This window comes from Ambystoma mexicanum, chromosome 6q (genome assembly GCF_040938575.1).
Source record: "Ambystoma mexicanum isolate Mex_15411 chromosome 6q, UKY_AmexF1_1, whole genome shotgun sequence".
NCBI lineage: Eukaryota > Metazoa > Chordata > Amphibia > Caudata > Ambystomatidae > Ambystoma > Ambystoma mexicanum.
Genome location: NC_090937.1, coordinates 84,996,569 through 85,021,989, shown reverse-complemented (window position 1 = coordinate 85,021,989; position 25,421 = coordinate 84,996,569). Strand labels below are relative to the sequence as shown.

General features: G+C 46.6%; 1 protein-coding gene across 1 annotated transcript in view; it reads left to right on the top strand.

The window, feature by feature from the left end:
• The window catches only part of LOC138515795 (alcohol dehydrogenase class-3), a 216,112-nt gene extending 200,739 nt beyond the window's left edge, over positions 1-15,373 (top strand). The window contains exon 9 of the mRNA XM_069630521.1: positions 15,121-15,373. Coding sequence (XP_069486622.1) covers positions 15,121-15,145 — 25 coding nt within the window. The 3' untranslated portion in view covers positions 15,146-15,373. The remainder of the gene's footprint in view (positions 1-15,120) is intronic.
• Positions 15,374-25,421: the final 10,048 nt, after the last annotated feature.

Genomic DNA, 25,421 nt, shown 5'->3' with positions numbered 1-25,421 from the left:
GGCACAGTCCTCCAACTTTCTAACCGCTGAGCTACATTTATATATACAGTTAATTCTGTTGGAACATTGCAAAATGGAAGTAGAGATGTACTGGTGAATCATTATTCATTTGTTAACCTGTATGGAAGCCTTCCTGTTGCTCCCCCCCCCCCCCTGTACTTGTTGAGATGGATTTTAAGCATCAACCCTGAGGGTGCATTTTGAGTGGTCCACCTTTTATGGTGAACGGGAAGTACACTGATTTTTAGCCACAACCAGTCAAGGTAGAGTGGCAGAGTAGTAAGGCTTAGACTCAGGAGGGTTTGAGTGATCTAGGGCTACAATCTAGGGCTAGTGTACACACAGCACAACAATAATTCCAGTTAGAAGATGTACAAAAATATACACTTATTTATTAGGCCTTTAGAATACTCTCTAAACAATTGACTGTATTACCCCACAACTAATATTATATACATGCATACATTCACTATTGGGGGTTCTACAAATAGAGCACCTTCTGCAAACAGAACACCAACACTAACTTTAGAAACAGTTTTGCATTAGTTGGCGAAGTCGAGAGCAACACTGTAAATAACTGCATGGAAAAGTCAGTGAGAAAACGGTTATTTAGAAACAGTATAAACAGGGTAAGTAAATTAAATGGAACACCCACAGATAAATCTATGACAAGGACACTAGTTTTTGATAAGTCCAGCCCTTCTAGGAATTGGGGGCTAGTGCTCGAAAGTTAGACGTTCAATATACTATACTTTGAAGGCGGGTTAACTATTAGATTTCTGAAGTTGGCAAAGCCAACAAATGGGAGTAAATGTTGAATGAAAAGGTAAGTAAAGTTCTTACAAGTTTCTTTCCCACTCCTACCATCGTATGGAGAAGCACATTGGGTGGGATCCTTGACCAGGCCACCACTATTCTTAGCCAGGCAAGAGAAATAATGTTAGGATTGAACGCCCATACAAACTTAATGGCGGCAAGGGGTTAGAAATAGCTATGCACACCACCCCCCTTTCTTGAGCACCCACTTCTTGGATTCTTGTATCCGCTGGGCCCACTTCTGTGTTGTATCCAGGGAGGTCCTGAGGCTGTGCATGCAGAGATCACCCTCTCAATTGGATCCGGCCAGTCTGCAGTTGCAGACTCCAGTGAAACTGTTCTGAAGACTGGACAGCTGGGCACCCTTGACACCATTGGCATGACTGGATGACCTCCAGGGAACAGGCAACATCAGATAGGACTTTGTTTGTAATGACATCGATAACTATTTACACATTATCCACTATTGACTTGTGTATACATGTTTGTATTACTGTGGAGGTTTCTACATTAATTTTAGTGTTTTAATACCGTATTATGTGTGATATGTACAGTAAAACTGACATATATTTTTAAACAGTGCATTTTGGGTAGAGGTCTATTACTGTTGAGGTCTTTTGTTACTAAAAGTTGAGGCACATACTTTTTATTCCTCCTTTTTGTATAATTAATGTTGAGTACCCACGAGGTAGGCGGTCTGTTAATCCCCCATGTGTGATGGGCTGTTGTGAGACTAGGACATAAGATAGCCTCCAGGACAATACTGGTTGCAGTGGGAGTCGCATGGTCTGGCGGCAATAGGCAATCCTCATGGTGCGAACAAAGTAGCAGACCCTGCATGACTTCTCTTCAGTCAGTGTTGAGAAGGGTTTCTCGGGAAGGAGAATTTTAGGAGGCTACCTTTATAGTAAGTCAAAACCCAATCAAGGTAGGTGGATGAGTAGTCGAGGCTTAGTATCAGCAAAAGTGTGAGTGGTCTAGGGCTACAATGAGTACGCATAGAATAACATTAACAGTTAGTAAGCATATCAAATGCAAGGATTTATTTATTGTGCCTTTAGGAACACACCAATCTAGAAATCACAGGTAAATAATGCAATCAAATATATAGCACACACCCAATTCTCTCCATCTTATGAAGTTGTATGGGGCCTAGTGCCCAAATGTCCAAACTATGGTTTCTTCTGGCAAGGTATTTAAGAACTGATGCAGTGAGCTTTGAAAGTTCTTTAATGTAAGTTACTTATTTACTTCAAATTAGATAAGTACACCACTCTATCCTATTCTCAAGGTAAGCCCTAGAAAAGGATCCTTAATACAGGTCTGATGACCAGATGCCACGCCAAGGAAGTTTTGGGACTAGGGCGATTGACCCAATGTTACCCTATGGGAGACTGGGGGGGGGGGAGGGGTCAGTGGGGGTCAGAAACTGGTATGTTCACTTACCCCTGACACTTCTTCCAGGTCACACTGAAGGTCTTCCGGAGTTGGAGTTCGCTAATACAATCTTCTGTCCTTGGTTCGAGTGAGGGAGCCCATGGGTTGTGGGTGCAAAGGTCACTTTCTGGGTCGGTGCTGGTCACAGTTCTCACCAGACTGTTCTAGTCCCCTTCAAGACTCCCAAATGCAGAAAAGACTGACTTCGGCAGTGCAGGTCCTTCAGGACACCTTGCGGGATTGCGGAGAGATCTGTCCAGCGGAGGTCACCACAGACAGACAGGCAGCGACAAGCGATCTTCCAGTTGTGAACACAGAAGCAACCCCACCAGTGCTCCACTTGTAGTGAGATAACTGAAAATGCGAGGACAGGCGACTTATGGCATAAGCTGAAGATCTTGCAAGTCCCAAGGCTCTGTCCGGAACAATGACTGCTGCAGCGAGGTAGCTCAAAAGAGGGTGCTTGTCAGTCCACTGGGTGGTCCAGGGACACTTCCAAAGGGTTCCAAGGCATGGATCCCTGTGCAGGGGTTGAGACTGGTGTGTTCCCAACGGTCGAAACAGGCAGAGTAGCAGGGCTTCACCAGTCCAATCACTGGAGTCCATGCTAGTCAGCTGCTGGAGCCGTCAGCGGGCTGCTCTTCCTCATAGAAGTCTTGGTTCCAACGATTGTAGAATAGCCACAGGAGCACTCCCTTTTTATCCACGATTTAGGCATACAACTTGCTAACAGCCCAGGGTTAGCCAATCCTGGGCAACCACTGGCCATCACATCATCCAGCAACGGTATTTTGGCGCCACAGGATATGGACTGAGACACTAACACAAAGCCCACTTGCCTGGGTAAGAGGTTGCAATATATGGCATTTCCCGACCTGAGTAGGCAGGAAGGAAGCCAAAGGACAAAGCCAAAGAACACTGTTGAAAATCTGGTGGCAGTCATTTTAGGCTGCCAGCAACCTTTCAGTAGCCATTCACTAAAACTGTAAGTTTCCGAGAAAAATATTAAACTATAAAAATCACACAGCTGCCAACAGCTTGTTTTAGGCACATTGTCGAAGTAGTCCCCAAATGCCATTCGGTAAAGTTAGGATACAATGTATCCCAAATGCACCTCACTGTAAGGTGATGTGTGCAATTGTTAAAATAGAAGAAATTCAAGAGACAGGTTCTCAGTACTGACAGTCTTGGGGAAGTGGTACACATTCGATGGAGGGTGGTGTTGGCCTGCTACCACTGCCGGCTCTGTGGCCTGTGCAACCGCTTCAGCCTACTCGCCTATGACCCCCTGGTCTCATGCACCAATCTTGACACTTCAGGCTCCGAGAGATCCATTGCATAGAGATTTCTTTAGACATTTTGTCAACTCTTCACACTCTGGTTTTAGAGATTCAGTAGCGCCAATTGCCTGTGGCTCTTGGTCCTCCTGTGGTACCAGACCCAGCTCCTGTGGCTAGTTCACCAAGACAGTCGCCGCCCCAACTGGCAGCACCTCCTCCAATGCTTGTGGAGGAGGTGCTCTGTAAGCACTGGAAGCCAACTCCTATTCCTCCAGCCAACTCCTGTTCCACGGCTCTCTATCGTAGAGTAGTTGGTCTTGACGGCGCCGGACTCTAATAGGGACACCAACCCGGATACAGATGGTACCCAGGGTAGAGTTTGAAAACTACATCCCTGCAGACGGCGATCTGCCAGATGTAGAGCTACCATCTAGGGACTCTCCCTTGGATGAAGTGGGATCTTTCCAGGCGATCTTCCAGGCGGCCAAGCTTTTCAACCTGGTTCTGGAGGAGGAAGGATTCCTTTTCCAGCGCTGTGAAATCTGCTAGAAAGACTGTTCAGTCCTGCTTCTGGATGACGTCTGGGAGAACTGGCTGGTGGCAATTCAAAAACCTTTTTTCCCCCGTCTACTAATCAAGAGGCTGGAGAAGAAATACAGGGTCCCAGATACGGCTCCTGAATTCCTGAGGCCATCCGACGAAGGCTGTTTTGGCTGCTGCAAGGAAGAGGTTATATAATCCATCATCCTCTTGCTCAGTCCCTCAAGACCTGGAGGGAAGGAAGCTTGATGTGGCTGGAAAGCACATAACCACCACTGTGACGTCTACAGTAAAGACTGTCAACGCCTTAGCCATCCTTACATGCTAAGACAGAAAACTCTTTACAAGATGGGACCCATTCTTGATTTCCTGCCAGCGGAGGCCATGGCCATCTTTCAGGAGGGGGGAATTGGCATCTGACCATGCATTCATGATCGCCCATGACCTTGCCGACTCCTGTTTCTGGCAGATAGGCAACTGAGTCGCCTTATGCTGTCCAGGTTGGCTAAGGGTAACAAACGTAGGCAGGATGTCCAAGCCAAGGTGCTAGGCTTGCCTTTCGATGGGGATAACTTTTTCGGCAAGGCTATGGATGAGTAGCTTCTTGCCATCAAGACAGACACTGAGGCAGCACGAACTCTGGGCATGCCTCAACAAAGGAGGCAGACCTTTTGCTCCCAGAAAGGAAAGGTTTCCCGAACTTCCAGGGTGCTCAGCCCTTCCTATCTAAAGCCCTCTCGCTCCACTACCCTGGAAGTGTATAGAGGCCGTTCCCAGACCTTTATGGGAGGTACCTGTATGGGAAGACCTGCTAACTAACCTTGATTCTAATCTCCCCTCTGTCCTCGTATTACTCGATCTCTCTTCTACCTTTGACATGGTCAACCATGCCATCCTGCCCAATCGTCACCATGATAACCTGGGTATCACTGATCAGGCCCTGGCCTGGCTGACCTTGTTCCTTTCTGATCGACCCTCCCAGGTCTAACTTGGGTCCTTCCTTTCCTCTATCTCACTCTCTACCTGTGGTGTTCCCCAGGGGTCTAACCTCGCTCCCTGGCTGTTAAACCAATACCTGGCACCTCTCGCCCACTGCATTGCCGCCCTCTGCTCCAACTTTCAGTGCTATGCGGATGACACTCGGCTCGTTTTCAGGCTCCCCTCTGCCACCTCTTCTCCTTCTCTCATCTCTGACTGTCTGCTATCCAGGAGTGGTGGGCCACTAACAATCTCTAAGGGGAGTAGTCAAAAGGCTTCCCTAGTCAAATGTGCGGTAGGGGGTCAACAGGACCTTGCAAAGAAGCTATATAATTAATAGCTCTGAAGAAAGAGATTCACCGTCGGATGCATGGAAAACAATGAGGATTTATTTTTAACAAGAAGACACATTTTTGAAAATGTTTTTTCTTTGTGCCGTGGCACAACACAAGTACATATAAAAGTGCATGTATAGTCTGCACAGTAGTGGGTTAGTATATTTTAGTGACAGTCTAAACAGTGTATTGTTATTACACAGTTAACATTCTCATAGTGATGACATTCTATTTTTATATATTGTTCACAATCACAATACATTAAACGTTGTTGACACTTTGATGCGTGTTTCGGGTTCGGTAATTGATTGACGAGGAGCAGTGGCTGATGGAAATGAAGCAGCGCTGCACAGTGGATACCGAACTGTCTTCAGGACGTGGAGGTCAATGGTCAGACTGGATTAAAGGAAGGGCGTCATCCTAAAGTGGGAAGGAAGACTGCGTTTAAAAACGGTGAACTGGTTGGTGTCCAGAAATGGTGGAAGGGTGCAAGGAACTAAGACCTACCAAAGAGGCATTTGATCGACGCTCTGGCCATGGTCTTGGAGTCGTTCAGCTGCTGGAATTGCGGCTGGGAGGTGGGGGGGTTGAGGCAGTCTGCAGAAGTCAGAGGCCCAGGTCTAAGTAGAAAGTCAATGAATGATTATTAGAGGTAGAGGTGCACAGTGAGTTTCAGAATTTATTGCAAGAGCCGTAATTTGGGATGTGGTTATCCTAGCCGGGTAAGTATCCGAAACAAACCAAAGGTGGAGATTTTGGTCAGCAGGTCGTCGGGGAAAATATACCGGCCGCTGAGGCTGCGCGTGCGTTAGGGATTATGGGCAAAATAAGGCACATATGGATTTACATAGAGACACGCTTGTCTCAGCCACTGCTCTTGGATCCATGTGCCGATCACACTGCACTCAACTGGGCTGTTCTCTTGTCTGACGGCGCTCTCATGACACTACTCCCTAACACGCGCAGCCTCAGCGGCCGGTATATTTCCTGACGACCTGCTCATACCTACGACACTACTCCCTAACGCATGCGCAGTCTCGGCGGCCTCGATCTGATTTATACCAAGTGCCCGCTACTGCACATGCGCAACAGACTGTATTGACACAGCTCCGCCGACTCTGACTCTGGTAAGACCGCAGCCGCAACTCTGCTCCCTCTTATGGTGCATGACCAAGCCTAGCTCTTAAATACGCACTGCTCGTGCTCCCGTACGTGACCTCTGCCTCTCCGAGAGCAAATTTAAACACTCACTGCACACGATCACTTGTTCAGAGTTTCTGCACACGAGAGACCCATGTCTCTAATCTGTTACGGTGCGCACCGTGGCCATCCTCCACCTCAGTCACGTTAATCACTGACCAATTTTCCTACGTGCATAGTACACTCGCTAATTAGCACGTCATGCAACGTGTGTTTTTCTGACCAAAATCTCCACCTTGGTTTGTTTCGGATACTTACCTGACTAGGATAACCACAGCCCAAATCGCGGTTCTTGCAATAAATTCTGAAACTCACTGTGCACTTCTACCTCTAATAATCATTCATTGACTCCTTTCTACTCAGACCTGGGCCTCTGACTTCTGCCGACTGCCCCCCCAGCCGCAATTCCAGCAGCTGAACGACTCCAAGACCATAGCCAGAGCGTCGATCAAATGCCTCTTTGGTAGGTCTTAGTTGCTTGTACCCTTCCACCATTTCTGGACACAAACCAGTTCACCGTTTTTAAACGCAGTCTTCCTTCCCACTTTAGGATGATGCCCTTCCTTTAATCTAGTCTGACCATTGACTTCCACGTCCTGAAGACAGATCGGTATCCACTGTGCAGCGCGGCTTCATTTCCATCAGCCACTGCTCCTTGTTAATCAATTGCCGAACCAAAAACACGCATCTAAGTGTCGACAGCGTTTAATGTATTGCGATTGCGAACAATACATAAAAATAGAATGTCACCACTAGGAGAAAGTTAACTGTGTAATAACAATACACTGTTTAGACTGTCACTAAAATATACTAACCCACTACTTTGCAGACTATACGTGCACTTTATATGTACTTGTGTTGTGCCACGGCATAAAACATTTTTTTTCAAAATTGTGTCTTCTTGGTAAAAATAAATCCTCATTGTTTTCTGTGTATCCCACAGTGAATCTTACTTCAGAGCTATTAATTATATAGCTCCTTTGCAAGGTCCTGTTGACCCCCCCCCCCCCTACCACACATTTGTCTAGGGAAGCCTTTTGACTCTACTCCCCTTATAATTTTGTTATTATCTACCCTCAAGAGTCAGGCCCCCAAAAAAAAGAGGGTTTCGCCCATACATATTCCACCCCCTCACTAACAATCTCTCCCTTAATGCCAGTAAAACAGATTCTCCTCATCGGCACACCTGCACCCTAATTTCCTGTCACTCTGGCTGGCCTCCCTTGGCCCTCTTCCTGCTCCCACCTGTGAGTCTAAGAACCTTGGGGTCATCTTCGACTCCACACTTCTCCTTTTCTCCTCACATCTGACTTCTTTAAAGTCAAACTACAGCTCCTCAGAGGTATTCTTCCTTTCCTCTCCTCTCCCCCCCCCCCCCCCCCCCCCCCTTGAAGCTCACTGTCTCTAGAGATCTGGTTCTCTCTAGGCTGGACTACTGCAACCGCCTCTTTCTAAATCTGCCTGCTTCTACTCTCCGCCCTCTGCAACTCATCCAGAACAGAACTGTGAGACTTGTGCTTGGCCTCGAGCCCAGGGATCGTATCTCTCCAGCACTGAAATCTATGCATGGTTTCCCAGTTGCTGCAAGGATTAAGTTAAAGACCCTCTGCTTTGTCCACAAGGCATTCTGGGGCCTGGGTCCTCAATACCGCCATCTCTCTTCGTAAATAACTTCCTACTCTAGCTCTTTGCTCCTCCAACTCCCTCAGGGTCAGTACCTTTCTCTTTGGCTGGGGCTTCCCTCTGGAACAGCCTCCCTGCCGCTCTGAAACTTGAGACCCATCTCCGGTTCCGGAAGCACCTCAAGACCTTCCTCTTTGCTTCTGCCTTCTCTCTTACTCTCCCCTGCTGATTTCCTGCCTGATACTACACTGGTCACCTGGCTACCCTCTGATTTCGGGCTCATGTCCCTGCCCGTCCAGTTGCACACCCGCACTGCCTCCTGGCTACCCTTGCACTTGGGTCTGTAACCCTACAGTCCCCTACCTGCACGTTTGGACACCTGCTGTCTGCACTTACCCTTGCACCTGCTGGCCGCACTTGTTATTGTTTTGATACCATCTACAGCACTGCCCATCCCCCACCCTCCACTTGCGTGATCTCAATGTCACCTGGCCTAGAAAGATCGTTCTCTGTTCTCCCTTCCTTGCCTCGTTGCGCCTTGAAACGCTTGTGTATAGGTGCATTACAAATGCCATATCATATACCCTGCGTCATCCTCCGCAAGCCACCAGGACACAGGCGGTGATGGAAGCCTGACAAGACCCAGTCCTTGAGCCCCCACTTCTCCCCAGTGGAAGGCTGGCTGTCTCAGTTTGTCGGCATGTGGTGTAACATCTGCAATGACAAATGGGTGCTCGGCGTAATCGAGCAGGGACACTCTGGAGTTACAAGACAAGTGCCTCACCATTCCACCTGTGATCAGACAACATCATGGAACCCAACTCTTCAAGTTCAGGCCATTCTGCTAAAAGGGGCCATAGAGCCTTTTCCTCTGCAACCTCCAAGGCTCTATAGTGTTCTCCAGATACTTTGTGGTTAGCAAGAAGTCCGGCGGGTGGAAGCCTGGACTTGCGCCATCTCAAAAAATTCCTAAAGTCGCAAAAGTTCAGGATGGTCACGTTATAGCACGCGCTCAGCCAACTGGAAGAGGAGAGATTTCCTGGCAGCGCTGTATCTGGAGGATGCATGTTTCCACCTCCCCATTCACCCGAAACATGGAAGTTCCTAAGGATCGTTGTCCAAGGACATCACCAATTGAAAGTTACCCTTCGGCCTCAAATCGGCCCTAAGGGTTTTCACCAAATGCCTCGCCCCAGTGGTGGTGTGTGTTTGTCGGAAAGGGAGTGTCGGAAGGAAGTGTAGGTCTACCCCTACCTGGACGACTGGCTGGTCCGGTGTCGTTCTCACAACCAGGCGGCGCAACATACAGCGGAGACGGTCCAGACTCTAGCCTTCTTGGGATTCTCCATAAACTATCCCAAATGGTGCCTGACTCAACACAATCTTGTGCCTGGTAGCCCCATTGGAGGAACGGGTATGTGCCATCCTAGGAAAGGTCCAAAGTCTATCCTCTGTCAGAGTGGCAACAGTCCGGTCCATCAAATCCTTGTTAGCGGTGATGTCTTCCTGCACCTTTCTGGTCCCTCATTGCATGTTGCACATGAGACCAACTCTTCAAGAGTTCTTGGACGCCAAGTGGAAGCAGACCCGCTGGCTCATGGAACTACAAAATGGTCCTCAATCCAAATGCTCAGGAAAGCCCTGAGGTGGTGGTCCATTCACCTTCAAATCTTGCGAGGGGTCCTTTCTGAATCGTGGCCCATCAGGGAACGGTCACTACTGACGAGCCTCTGGATGATTGGGGCACCCATATGGGGTAACTGTACATCACGAGACTATGGCATCCAGAAGAGGACACATTGCATATCAATGTCCTGGAGCTGCAGACAGTTTTTTGGATAGTCTTTCAAGCTGCAGCATTTGGGAAAGGTGATCAGGATCTTCGTGTACAACACGACCCGTCCTCTCACTGGAGCCGCAGACCCTTTGGCACTGGGCCATTGCTCAGCGGATGTTTCTAGTCACGTTTCACTTGACAGGCGTTCAAAACACTATTGTGGTCTCCCTGAGCAGGGAGCTGCGGTCATCCCATGATTGGGAGCTTGCAAGCCTACAGCGACTAACTCCAAGTGGCAGAGGTTTGCCAGCAGGTTTCCTGAAGCACGGAGTCTGGGGGATGCCTTCTCGATTCCCATGAAGGGCCGATTCCTGTCAGCTTTCCCGCCAATACTGTTGCTGCTACATGTGATCAACACTCCCACTATTGTGCTGCACAAAGATCCTAATTGCACCGGCGTGGCCTAGGCAGATCTGGTTCCCAGATCTCCTCCACCTTTCAGACTCCTTCCACTCCCAGACCTGCTTTCCAGGAAAGGAGGATCCATCCTGCATCATGATCCAGCATCTGAGCCTAGCTGCCTGGCTCCTGTGGTCCTAGAGTTTGGACACTACTGTTACGCTCACCTGGCTCCCACAGGGGCGTCGGTCCGACCCGGACTGCTGCGGCCTCCACCCACGTGATGCGTAGTGCAGCGATGACTGACTGGATCTGCTCTCCAATTCTTGTCTGCTTGACCCGTAGAAATATTCTCCTACAAGTGGAGAGATGGATTTAGCCACTTGTGCTTTCAAGTGATAGCACCACCACTGTCCTCCCCTCTAATCACCTCTGAAGTGCCCTCTTAGCAATCTCATCTTATATTCTTGAAGGATGAACCCTCCATCCTGCGAAGTACGCAACGGCGCGTTGATGACAAGTTACTTCACTGGCCTGAAGCTATTGGAGGAGTTGTAGACGAATCCTGACTCCAAAAGGTCCTGGCGAAGAGCCGTAAGTATATAGTTCGTAAGAGTTCAAAATGTCTGGAATTCACTCCTGTCCAATTCCCCTTTTATCTTGCAGCTTTGACCCAATAAGAGGATTGACAGCTGAAAGCGCTCCGGTAAAAGTCTGTTACCCAACACTGTCCGGTAAATAATGCCAAGGGTTAAACTTACTGCTTTCTCCTTTTCTCACAGGTGCAGCATAAGATGTGGCGTGCTGATGAATAGCTCCGGCGGTAAAACCAGGTAAGCATATGGCGGCTAAAGAGATTGCCTCTGTCTGTTCTCTCTGCTCACCTTGTTGTTTCTTGTCTCCCTTAGGTGCTGGAATTTGGCGATGTAAAGATGGAGACAGCGCCGGATCGAAGAGATGCTGCGTGGAACGGTGAGTATGGTGCGGCGCTGCTGCTGGCGATGCGACGCTTTTAAAACAAAGTCTTTCCTCAGGTTTGAAGATGCGATGAATCCGGGATCCGGTAAGAAATCAGGTAATACTCTTGTTCTAACCTTTGCTTCTTTCCTTCTTTCTAGGTGCTTCAGGTTCGAGGCGGGCGTGGCAGAAGGCTGGATGCTGCTGCTGGCACGGTGAACATTACGCTGCTGGATGCAGAATAACGCGAAGCGTGTGCTGCTCTTCGGGCGTGGTTTAAATAGCCTCCAAAGTAGTCCCAGGTAGGTATTCCTCCCTGACCACTACCGAGTAACAAAACAAAATAGTCCCTAAGGTAAAGTAGTCCCTTCCAGGCCTCACATGGGCTTGGATCTTCTTGCAGCATGGTCTACATCAGGCAAGTGTGCACTTATGAGCTTGGCGCCTATGGCGCCAGTACTGATGTCCCATATGACAGCCCTAGCAGGGGTTGCTGTGTTTTCTCAAGGCAACATGATGCCTGCTCCCGGGGCACATGGACGTGGTCTGGAAGCCCAGGGGTATGCATCATGACACTACTCGCTACCATTGGAGCATTCTAGATGAGGCCAGTGCTCAATCTATACTTGCCTGTTACAAGCACAAGTGGACACGTTTTACAGTATGGTGCAGATCGAAGATCTCTCCATGGTGCATTGCGGTGCCACAGCTTCTTTCTTATTTGCTCTCGATTGCCAAGGCTGTCCTTGCGCATGCATCCATCAAGCTCTCCCTGTGGTTGCATAGACTTATCAAGGAGCTCCTTTATGGGCCTTTTTAGGATTTTTCCACCAGTGAAGGCTCCAAACTCAAGTAGCTGCAATTTGAACCTGTGCATTGGGCCCCCTTGAAGATTCTTTCTTGGAAAACTGCTTTCCTCGTGGCTTTCATCCCTCCAGGAGGGTTGGTGAAATACAGGCTTCGTCATGCAAGTCTCCATATTTTACATTCCACCCAGGGAAAGTGGTTCTAAGGATGACTCCTCTTATGCCCAACGTTCCGCAAGACTTTAATTTAAACTAACCTTTGGTACTGCTACTTTTCTTGGCAAAGCCTTCTACAAGATTGTTGCATTCTCTGTTCGTGGCGCATGCCTTGAAATTCTATGTTGCACGCACAAAGGACCTGCTTTTTGTAAACTTTGCACCTGTGTCTCATGGGAAAGCCCTATCTGAAGTGTCCATCTCCAGATGGCTCTCCAACTGCATCATGCATTGCCATCAGCTAGCCAAGGCAGGCCGAGGGCCCGTTCCACTGCAGCAATCACATCTATGACTGCATTCCTCTCTGGTGTTCCCCTGCTGGATATCTGCAGGGCTGCTACTTGGAGGTCTGCTCACATCTACACAAGATTCTACTGTGTCCACAGGGATTCCAGGGAGGAGTCTTGTGTCTGACAAGTGGTGCTTTGCACCCGGTTTGCTTGAGGTGAATGTGTTCCAGGGGTAAGTCTTACTGCTTCTGTTGAGCCTAGCTACCTCCTGTTTATGTACTGATGTATGCATAGCATGTGAATCCATGTAAGACCCCATGCTGGAGAAGGAACAAATTACACCTTTAACTCCTGTTCTCCAGCATAGATCTTGCATGGATTCACATGCAAACCCTCCCTCTTTCCCTCTATGGCTCTTCTTTGGTCCTCCGGTCACTTTACGCGCAAGACCAAATCTGAAGATGGCCACCAGGGGTGGAGCTAAGGAGGAAGTTTCATTGGGTGGGGCAGTATGACCCAACGGGACAGCAATGTGCTATACAAGCAACCATGCAATTTTTAGCTTAAAGCTAAACTGCTTGATTTTTAGAGGATTCCCATCCTAGCAACGGGGAATACTCGTAGAATGTGAATCCATTTAAGACACATGCTGAGAAAACAAACAAGTTACAGGTAACTTGTTCCTTACGATGCACAGGTTACAGCCCTCTGCTTCGCGATCCTTGATGAAATGTTAGTTTGCTGACCTTTTTTGATATCCGCTGTTTTCACTCGTGTCCTGTGCTTTCTTCCTGTTTCTAGCACTGTTGATTTTGTTCTTTTCATTTTTTGTCATCTTTTCTCCTTTTATTTTTCTTCTATTGTACAGTTCTATGATATATGATAGTTTATTGATATAGCGCCTATACACAACGTGTTTCAAAGCGCTTCAAGGCAAGGGAGGGAACAAGGGGAAAAAAATGACATTCTTACAGGCCATGAACAGTAAGGATGTGAAATTAACTATCGTACTCGGCCTGACGACATTTCAGATAGTGCAAGAGCTAAGACATAGATGAGGAAGGAAATGGAAACAGACAGGCGACTACCGAACTAGGCCTGACGACATTTCTGGCAGAGCCGGAAAAAACAAGAGGTGAGGGAGAGGGGTGCAGAAAGGTAGGGGAGGAACAAAACCAGCGACTATCATACTAGGCCTGACATTTCAGATAGTGCTGGAGGGGCCGTGGGGAGGAAAAAAACAGTAAGGGGAGGGAGGAGGAGACAGACGAGGTTGCTATCTTACTAGGTCCAGGGACAGTTCTGATGGAGTAAGTGCATACAAGAAAGTAAGGGGAGGAGATGGGAAAAGGGAGAAGGGAAAGGAAGGGAGAATAGAGGGTTAGCAGTCAAAAAGAGTGGAGAAGCAAGAGGGGAGAGTGAATACAATTGCAGAAGTCAGTAGTAACACATCATGTTGCAAGCCAGGATACAAGATGAAGATGGGAACAGCATGATTCAGGGCCACCATGAGTACAAGATGCAAAGGAAGTCCAGCATGATAGTTGAGAAAGAGTGACGCACTGTGAATGAATGAAGTCCATAAAAGTCAAATCCAGCATTGGCCAGAAGATGGTGAAACCAGAATGCATCAGGACAGACTCCTGCAGAAGTAAGCTTGAGTGGGGTCAGGGGGGAGTAGGGTAGAAGAATCAAGCAAAACCGGCAACACCTGGTTGCTAGAATGGGGGGGGGGGGGCACAAGGGAACATCACGGGGGACCAGAGGGAGTAACACATGTTGGTGCATGCTTACCTGCTGTCTGAGCAGGGGGTCGGGCCCTGGGTCCTCCTGGTCCAAACAGAAATTGCCCTTTTCTTCGTCTGCCCGGGCGAGAGACACTCTTGATCTAATAGTTAAGAGCAGGAAGGAAGAGGCAGGGCTTAGAAGGTGGTTGGTGCTTGCTAAGTGGTGAAAAAGAGCGGCAGGCAGGAAGGCACCAGGTGGGCGGGGCTTAGGCCAGGTGACCTTGATCCACTTGCACCTACTCCCCATCTGCCTCCATTTAAACTGCTACTTTCCTTTCCCGGTCTGTTTTTTTTCTGCATTTTGTTAATTTTCATCTCACCCTCCCATTTGTATTTTTCAAGCATTCATTTTCTTTCCAATCTATCTTCTCCTTTTCTGTCTTTGTTCTGACATCAACTTTCTTTCCCTAGTTTCTCCTGCCTCGTATACTATTTTGTTTGAACTGTTCAGCACCTTACACAACTGACTTAGTGGGCCACCTCCTTTTGTGAACAGAGAAGTGTGCATGCCATCTTTTGCCATCTCATTGAGCGGAGAGTTGCCCGCTTTGTGCTTCTGGAAATGTGCAGTGGCACTGTGACATGAATGGCTGTCTTTAATAATACGTTGTTTGACTTTCTTGACAAGCGTGATGCAACACCCCATCTGTATGTGATTATGTAGTTTGTAGTCGCCTGTGTCTTCTAGATCTATTCAGAACAGTCTATCAACTCATTGTTCTTTTTTCTTTCCCTTTAGCATTCGAGGTGTTCTGGTTTTTTAAGCAGCCTGGATCTGGGGCTTGAAGAATAAATGTTGCGGAACTCAATGCATCCTGACTTGGTTATTTTTAATTATAAGTCAATCCTTAAAACAGTTTTTGTAATTAAAGAAGTCCTAGTAATCGTTTCTTTTATTCTAAACCTGTGCACCACTTGACTCTTGTTCTTCAGACAATCTGCTATGTAACAATTCTGAATTAATAAAGAATTGCAGAACGTATAGAAATAAACTATTTAGCGTTTGTACAATAATGTATTCATTGCCCACCTTTAATCGCGAGTAGCATATGTATAATGAATACCAAGTCGGTTTTCCAGTAGAAGGCAAAAAACAATGGATTGTGGATTAAACCTGGTGCCTCTGGGAAAGGCTCCTCAGATGGCTTCCTCGTAATGACTGCCAAACTTGACTTGGCATAATCATTTCCCAACTGTTCTCTTCGCTTGCAGGGATGATCGAACTTTCAACCGACAATGGTACCTAAATTCAGGTGAGCAGACCCAGTGGCAAAAGTGAGGTTCCTTGCTACCTTCCCACTTGCTCCTTCCAACACATCTGAAATTTATGGGAACAACTGCAGCATTTTACAGACACATTTCCCAAAGAAATGCTTTTTACAGATGGCTCTGAAGGAAAGCGCCAAAGAAATTCAAATATACAGATGCCACGTCTGCCATTGTACAGACTTGTTTCCCCGAAGCAAATGTATGTGCCAATCACTGTGCCTAGTGGAAACCCTGCAAGCACAGTTGACAATTCTTTCTGCATCGGGATACATTGCCTGATGGGGTGCAACTATCTTCCTATGAATAATTCCCATATATTGTGTGCCCCTAGAAATTACACCACTTGTACATTCTGTGCTAGGTGTAATGTAAAAACAGTAATTGGTGCAGTTAATCAAAACCAAAAAGAATTACCAGGAACAAAAGAAATCAAAATTGTTGTGTACGGCAAAGCTCAAAAATCAATATAATACAAGTAAATCACTGAGCCAATACAAAGTGCACGGGAGCAAGAAAAACAAACGTTTATTACATGCTACCGCAGCTGGGATCAATCCACAAGTCGTTCAAATTCATATAATAAAATGGCTGTTTATATAGTGGAGTGACATTTTAAACATTGTTTCATATTGCATCCAAATTCATATTTGTTGATTGGACAGTCTTCAGTAGGTCATGCTATACAATGCCTGGCCCTATTGGCCTGTCCTCTCCCTGGTGACTATTCTAATGACTAGCTCATAGTAATGTGAAACCAACAAGCCTCGCATGGATTTAATCTGACAGTCGACATGTTAAAATGTTTCTTGTACAACTTGACTTCTGATTTGTGTAACCCCCTTGGGTTTTCCTGGGATGGGCCTCTTTGGTCATTAGTAACCAATAGAATTGTGAGATGTGAAACGTGGCAACAAAGAGTATCCTCTGAATCTTTTCTCATGCAAGCTAAAAATTTGTCACCAATTTACCGTTCTCGCCCTTGAGACTGCTCAACCTGCAGTTAATGTTGCGACTTCTTATTAGAAACATTATTCCCTTTCTCATGATGTGCCTATAGGACTTCATGGGGCGTGCTTTCTGACCTCTTGCTCTGAGACCATGTGCACGACTATTTCAATTGTTTTTTGGTAATAAGTGCTTATGCTCTTTTCTTGACTCCTAACTGAATAGTTTCATACAGGGGGCAGTGTGGATCTTCTTTCTGAGTGACTTTGTCCTGTGCATGTGTCTGCACATTGCCTAGTTTCCTCCCAAACTGTGGCCTTGTTTTTAGTTTCTTCGGTCTTGCTTATTTGTCATTACTATCATTCTACATGACCTTAAATCTAAATGTAGGTGTATTGTCTCTTGCTGGCTTCTATCTCTCATGTCAAAGGGAGATGGTGGGATTATCAATGTGTTGTACCTGATGTCTGGGCCTTTGGTGTGGTTTCAGATTTCTGTTTTATAGGCTTTTAGTTTATATTTTCTCTTGCGTGTGGGATGTTGGACATTCATCCCAACATTCCCCCATTTCGTTCCTTCCGGAATGAATTCCCTCAGGAGCTCCTTATCTTTTACTCCTGTTCGTGTTCCCAATCGTATTTCTTTTGGCACCCATATCTTGCTAAAGTTTTTCGAATGTCATCCACCTTTGCCTAATCCCGGGGACTACATCCCAAAAAACTGCAACCTCCATCTCCTGTGGGATCTATATAACGTTCAAGTTCATTTTCAGGGCCTGGAGGGTGGTGCCCTCGCGTGCCTATTGGATGGTCTAGGAGGTTGTTGGTTTGGGTTTTATCTTGATCTTGTCTGTTTGGATTTTTTTTTGATGTTTCCAAGGAGAAGTGGCATCTCCTAACTTTACTGCAAGTAACCTTAAACTGTCAACAGGACACGTAACGGACTATTACCATTTGATATAGGCTCCAAATTAAAAATGAAGAGGCTAAGGATGGATAGGATTACCCTGCATGCATTTGTTAACTAGGAGAATATTTGTTAGCTAATCTTTTTTTTTAATTCCTCCTGATGTGATTTAAAGCTTTTATTGCTATAGATAATGACCCATTAAACTGCTAATTTGGAGGCACATGTGCTCCCTGTTTTCCAGCAGACGCCTCCTTCCATTACTGTGTGGAGGTAGAGTACGATTCTGTAAGGTCATAATACGCAGCGCCTGCGTTTCTTCACCCATGGCATTGAGACCATGCTCTCTGGCATTCGTGAGCTGCACAAGGTTCCAGCGTGTTATTGGAGCCACCCGGCATTTGTAGATGCCTGTATTTCAGGGGCTAAAAGTGATGCAAAGAAATGTTTGTCTTTGAAAATGTATTGGGTTGGTACCTCTTCCAGGGCTTTGTCTGCTTCCTTACTGAAGTAGTTTGACCTTTTCCTTCCTCACAATGTCTGGGAGTCATTCTGTCTTTGCATTTTTGAGGGCACACTAGGGTACTGGGGTTTACTCTTCTGGGATTAAAAGTACTGGAGCATGCATGTTTACTAGGGAGCATACCCCATTCCACAATGCCGGTAGATGGAAGTAGGCATTAGTCCTGCACTGCCAAAACTGGTTCATGATCGTGGTGGTGCCATGTGCAGTGCTGCATTGGTGATAGTCTTGTGGCATGCTTCCTTCACCTCTGAAAAAAATAAGATTGAGTGTCTGTGCTCTTACTGGTTATTCATGTTGCTGCAAATGCGTTATGATGCCCACACGTCTCGGCATTTTCCATCTACATTTTTGTTGACATCTTCTGCATACTGTATCAGTCCGTCTGATTGAAATACTGGTCGCCCCTTCACCCATTTCTTGTTCCAAAATGTTGCAGCTTCAATGTACATCTGAGGTCTTACTGCACATTTGTTCCTCGTTTCCCTTCACATTCGCTTGTATCAATTTCTTTGAGCCTTATTTGTACTGTCTCCTTGGAACTGCAGAGTGTATGAAATGTGCCAAGCACTGTGCCTCTAATATCGGCACCTCGTGGGAAAGGAACAATCGAAGTGCCAAATGCATGCAGGATAAGCCCTCACACATAACGTGCACTGTTATAATGGGCCCTGCCTATTGCTTTCATAGTGCTATAGCAGATATTATTCCCTTCAGAAATGATTTTCATCTATAACATTTGCGAACATTGTCTGGTCACAAGGTTACCTCTAATTGCTGTTACATTCCGAATTTCACTCATTAGTATTCCTATTTCTAATCCCTACAGTCATTAGTTTCATTACAAAATAAGATGGAAGTGACTGGAAAAACGAACATATCCCTGTACACAGCTGTCTCATTCTTTTGTTTCCTTCTACTATTGTTGCTGATATTGTTATCGACCTCTTGGTTATTCTTTGACAAAATGGCTGTACTCTCCTGAAAAAGATTTCATAGTCTCTCCTCAACTTTGGTAGCGGTTCCGGTTCCCGCATCTGCTTCTCGTTGTAGCTATGCTGCTGTGCTCATATCTTTTCTGGTGTTTAACAGGTGCACCCACGCTTTGCAAGTCTTCAGTTTTACAGCAGTGGGTGTTGCATCAGTGACCTCATGTGGACCGGTGAACTTGGGCTGGTTCAACCTTAGATTGTGCTGTTGGGCGTAGACTCTGCTGCGTGGGTTGTATGTTTTGTGTTGCTTGTATTCACTGGCGCCCTTCACTGTATCTTGGTTGTTACATGATGAGACAAACCTTTTGTGCATGTTGACCTTATTCCTAAAATATAAATTAAATTACAGCCCATGGATATCTGTGCTCCCGTGAGCGTCTGTCATTGTTTGTGTTAGGGCAGCCGGCGTGTGCATCTGCCTACCAGTCACCACCTTGTGCGGTGACAAGTGGTGGGCCTTGCTTGGCTGGTTGCGCAAACTGAACAGTGCTATAAAGGTAGGCAATAAAGCAAGCTCTTTAGCATTGCACACATTTTTGCTAGCTTATTCTGTAAATAAGCAAATCAGTCTCAACAATACAGTTGGCTTGTGGGTGGTACGCTGTGCAAAGCCTGTTTGATTCCCAGTAATTTTGTAATCTCATTAAAGAATTAGTTTACAAAATTAGGGCCATTGTTGGACCTTGGGACACTGTATATTCCACACCTTGGAAATGCCTCCCTGATCAAAAATATAGCTGCAGATTTTGCATCAGTGTTCAAACATGGACCAGCATCAATCCAATGGAAAAATTGACACACAGTCATGATTATCATGTATGTACTGCAGCTATTCACCATGTTGATAAAATCATAAGGCTCTTGAGTCGGAGTCAAAATCTCGATGGGGGCCAAGTGGGGGACATTATTAAAGATGTAGAGGAGTTTGGGAAGGACTGCCATCTTTGCCAGTGCCATGCAGGCCGCCTGTGAGATGGGCAGAAGGGTCCAGGCATTAACCTTGTGTTCTAATTTCTCTAGGGTTTCTACATAATTAAGCCTATACAGTTCTGACGGAGAGGTTGTCACCAGTATGCCCAAATACTGGATGCCGTCAGGACACCAGCAAACAGCTTTGCCAATATCAGAGCGGACTGTGCTCGGTGTCAAGGGGGAGTACCTCTGACTTGGACCAGTTGATCTTCAAACCAGAGTGGTCACCAAATTGAGCAACTTTCTCCACTAAGGGTAGTAGATTATGCTTGGAGTATTTCACATACAGCATCATATCGTCTGCGTATAGGGAAATTATGGAGAGATGGGGAATACATTTTGACACCTCTGTGCTCATGATATTCTCATATGGCGCAGGCCAGAGGTTCAATTGCCAATGTGAAAAGGATGGGAGACAAGGCACAGCCTTGTCGAGTGTCTCGAGTCGGGAGGATACAATCGGATAGTATGCAGTAATATGTATGTTTGCTTTCGTTGCTGTGTACAATAATTGGACCCATTGGAGATATGCGGTTCTTGTACCCAAACGCAGAAGGACCTCGAAGAGAAAGGGCCATTCCACTGAATTGAAGGCCTTATCGATGTCTAGTGCTGCCACAACAATTTGGATTTCGGGATCAACATTGTGTATGAGCGAGAATAAATGGTGCAAATTATTCTGGGTGGAGCGGCCGGGGAGGACCAGTGCTGGCATATGGGCCTGTCAGCCAGGATCTTATTGTCTGTATTGACCAATGACAAAGGCCTATATGAGGCACATTTACATGGGTCTTTGGTAGGTTTCAGTAGAACTGTAACAAGGCTAGTCCTGGTGGATTCTGGGATACCCTTTGCGACCTGGCGGCTTCATACATATAGCATAGTTGAGGGATCAGCAGGTCTGCGTATGCTTTATAAAATACTGCTGTAATCCCATCTAAACCTGGGGCTTCACCATTGGGGAGGGAGAAGATCACTTTACAGAACTTTGTCAGTGTGGGGGTTGTTCAGGGCCATCCCCAGGGTGGGCTCTAGCCAGCCCAGAGCTACCCTGTCCAAGTATTGGGAGATGGAATCGTGTCCAGCCAGTGATTGAGAAGGTGTATAGTCTCTCGTAGTAATCGTGGAACACATTATTGATTTCCTCCCCATCTTTAGTCAAGTTAGCCACTGGGTTCTCAATTTCCATTATGGGTTCCAACTGGTGCTCGTGTTTGATTGCCCAAGCCAGAGTCCGGCTCGGGTGGTCTCCCTCAGCATATCAGGCAGCTGGGATGGGGTCACCTAGGTATCGCTCCTCTCTAGCCGTCAGGTGGGACATTTCTTCTCTGGCTGTTTGGAGTAGGAACCATACCGCCTGAGAGTCTTGAAGGACCCTGACATGATTCTAGATGCTTTCTCTTGTTTGAGGGAGGATATGGAGTTTATAGATTTCAAGACCACACCCTCTTTTGCCATACATCTCCATGGATCCACGCAAGGTGACAGCCGTTCTTGACTGGCCAACTAGTCCTTCTGTTAAGGAGGTACAAAGATTTCTTGGTCCGTCAAATTTTTACAGACGGTTTATTCCCAAGTTTTCACAGATCGTTCTTCCCATTACTTCATTTATGAAGAAAAACTTGGGGCCTTTTTCTTGGTCTCCCAGGGCTGACAAGAGCTTTCATCAACTCCAGGCTCTCTTGTTTGCTCCGATATTGCGACAACCTGATCAGTCTGAACAGTTCATTGTTGAAACGGATGCTTCAGCAGCAGCAATAGGGGCTGCTCTTCCTCAAGAAGTAGACCGGGTTGAACATCCTGTTGCATACCTTTCTAAGACCCTTTCCGCAAACCAGTTGAACTATGCTGTACTGGAAAGTTACTTGCCATGAAACAGGCTTGCGAGGAATGGTGTCATCTACTGTTGGGGGCCCGTCATCCCTTTTTTACTTAGAACCGACCATAAAAACCTTAAGGTTCTGCAGTCAATGGAGTGTTCCAGCTCTCGCCAAGCCCCTTGGGTGCATTTCTTCGCACAATACAGCTTTCACAACACTTATCTCCCAGGTTCTAAAAATATGTTGGCAGACGCCCTTTCTAGCAAAGACTTTGTAAGGCACGATCCATCACACCCGAAGGAATTGATGTTCCCCAGGAACAGAATAATGGTTCATGTCAATTGTTTCCTACAAGAGGTCAAGGAGACCATGGTAACTGATCATCCTAATTTGTTCAAACCAACGGAAGCACATTACAAAAAGGACAGGCTTTGGTTCTACAATGATAGACTATATGTGCCTTCAGGTCCTTTATGCAAAAAAATCATAAGTTGGTGTCATGACAGTTTAACAGCCTGACACAGAGGCCGATCCAATACCTCAGAGCTCATTGGAAGATCTTTCTTTTGGCCAAACTTAAGAGGACATGAAAGATTACCTGGAAGCATGTCTAGTCTGTGCCATGGTGAAATACCCCACGGGCAAACCACTCTGTCTTCTTACTCAAGCAGAAATACCATCACGCCCTTGGAGACTCATTTACATGGATTTTGTGGAAGAACTCCCTTTTTCCGATTCCTGTACTTGCATTATGGTCACTGTGGATACTCTCACCAAGATGGCACATTCCCCCCACTCCCCCCTACCAAGTCCGCCCACAGCAGCTGTAATGGCAGAGGTATTTGCCAAGGACATATTTCGGCTACATGGTTTTACTGATAAGATTATCTCTGACCGTGGAAGTCAGTATATCTCTGTTTTGGAGAGCTCTCTGGAAATGCCTTGGTATTGAGCGAGCACTGTCATCAGGGTTTCATCCTCAAACCAACAGGCAAACTGAAAGGCTCAATGCGACACTAGAACAGTATCTCAGGTGTTACAGCAACCAACATTATGACAATTGGGTACAATTACTTCCAACTGCTGAGTTCACCTATAACCACACCAGACATTCAGCCATTGGGATGTCTTCCTTCTTTTGTACTTACGGCATCCATCCACCCTTCCCAAAACCAGCAGCTCACCAGCAGCGGAAGCTGCATTAAATAACATAGCAGAAGCTCATAAAACCGCCAAGCGCAGTCTAGAGGACAGTTTAAAGAAATATAAAGAACAAGCAGACCGACACCGCAAAGACTGTCCTGACAGGAAAGTAGGCACCAAGGTATGGATGTCAACTAGATATCTACCCTGGTGGGTGTGCCCTTCTAAGCTTTCTCCCCATTTCCTGGGGCCTTTTTCCATCCTGGCTAGAATCAACCCGGTGGCTTACAAACTAAAGTTGTCCTCTAATCTCTGTCGCATTCATCCTGTCTTTCACGCTTCCCTTCTGAAAACCTTTATACCAGATGCAGTACGTAGACCTGTACCCCGGCATACTACTTTGCACGAAGGAAGCAAAACTGAGTACGAGGTCTCTCGGATCCCTGACTCTTGTTATTACCGAGGTCGTCTGGAGAATCTGGTCTCCTGGAAGGGGTACCCAGAGTCGGAGGACTCTTGGGAGCCTGCTTCTTTTGTACACGCCCCAAGACTGCTTGACTGGTTCCATTGGTCCCACCCAAGCAAACCTGGGTTCCCTAGACCTAAGAGGGGGCATATTGTCATAAGCCGAGGCAACTGGCGGCTGCTGCCGCTTTGGCGGCTGCTTCGAGGGCTGCACTGCCATTGAGATTCCCATCATGTTGAGCAGAACGTGATACACCGGTCTAGTGGTTGTTCAACATGGCCGCCGCAGGTTAGTACCTACAGTCCCAGCGGTCGACGTGTTGCAACTGCATCGGCGTGCATTTCGCTTCCCTTGGGTTAAGATGCTTTTTCTGTTTCGTGCTTCACACCAAAGCTCTTCTCTCTTACCCTTTTCTTGGCTCCTCTGCCACTCCTTTTACTTATGGTGCCCCATGACCTTGTGGGTTTTATTTGCACCATTCCTGTTGCTTACTCCCTGAGTTACGATCTGCTCAGGCTGTTGTCTTTCCTTTTCTACGCTCTACGTGTACCATGACCGTCTCAGAAAGGGCTCTTAGCTTATTCTCCCTCTTCCAAGTGCTGCAGCAACTTGCTTTATTTTCCCCAGCAGACGTTCTCTCGTTTCTACCCTGTGTAGTCTCCCATGCCTCATCTTCCTGCTGGCTTTATTTCTCTGATCTATACTATTTGAATTTCACGTGTCCTGGGTGCCGACTGGCTGGATATTTGAACACCGGATTTGCTCAGTATTGCTCACAAAGAGGTCGGACTGCTCTCAACATCTGTTCCTTCGGAGGTTTTTTTTTAGCCTTCTGGCTTTTTTGCCCTTGTTTGTTGGCTTTTCGCTGGGATATGGGCCACAGGTCTGCAGCTCACAGACAGTCATTGTGGCTTCTACCCGAGGCAGGCACGTTCCACCAAAAAAGGATTACCTTGCCAGACGAAATCTACAGCAAAGTGACTCGGAAACAAACAGCTCGGGTGAGGAGAGTGGTGAAGGGAGTGGGTTGGAGAAAGAATGTGGTTTGGACAGTTAGACCAGGTTGCTCCCTTGAAAACCAGAACCGTCAGACACTCCAAACCGCCAGAAATGCTTATCCCCTGACTTCGTGGAATTGAAAGTCATCAAATGGCAGACGGAACACGTCTGGCTGAGAGATAATACTCTCGAAAATCTGGTAGCATGGAAGTATAAGGCAAAGGAATATATCGCCAAGATCTTGGCAGCTAAGTGTAACTTCTATAATGATCAAATCACTAAGGCCGGAAACCAGACTAAGGAACTTTTTCGACTCCGTAGGTCCTGGGAGAAACCCATGATTACTAACCCCACCATTAAGCCAACGAAAAAACACTGTAAAAGAGTTCAGAAAGCTTTTTCTGATCAACTGAAAAGTGCCCAAAAAATGATCTTGGAAGAACGAACTAGAAAAGCTTCAAATCTATAGCTACTTCAGAAAGTTGTAGCAATGATAAGGAGGAAGGTACTGTAAACTTTAAAATGGGCTCCCAGAATTCGGAAGACCGAGATCAAAATAATCAGAAATCCCATGCTGGTTTTAGGTGTAAGGAGCATATTACGGCAGAAATCCATAATGTCCATGCACCCTACTAGTTGCCCGGGTGGAGTCCTCATCTAAAATAATATGAGAACATAAGGACCTTTTCGCCCCTTTCCTTTGTAGGTTTATAAACTCCTCATTTTGAACTTGCAGTATCCCACAATCCATAAAAAATGTCGCGGTCACTCCACTATTAAAAAAGGTGGGTTTAGATCCCAATGATGCGGCCAATCTTAGGCCTATCACTAACCCGCTTTCTTCCTGAAACTAATCAATAAAGTCGCGATGTTACAACTTCAGACCTATGTCTCAGGAGCTGGTATCTTGCATGAGAAGCAATCCGGCTTCTGTAGGTTTCATGGTACTGAGTGTGCACTGTTAGACCTGCAGACAAACATGCTCTCTATGTTGGAGACCAGCAA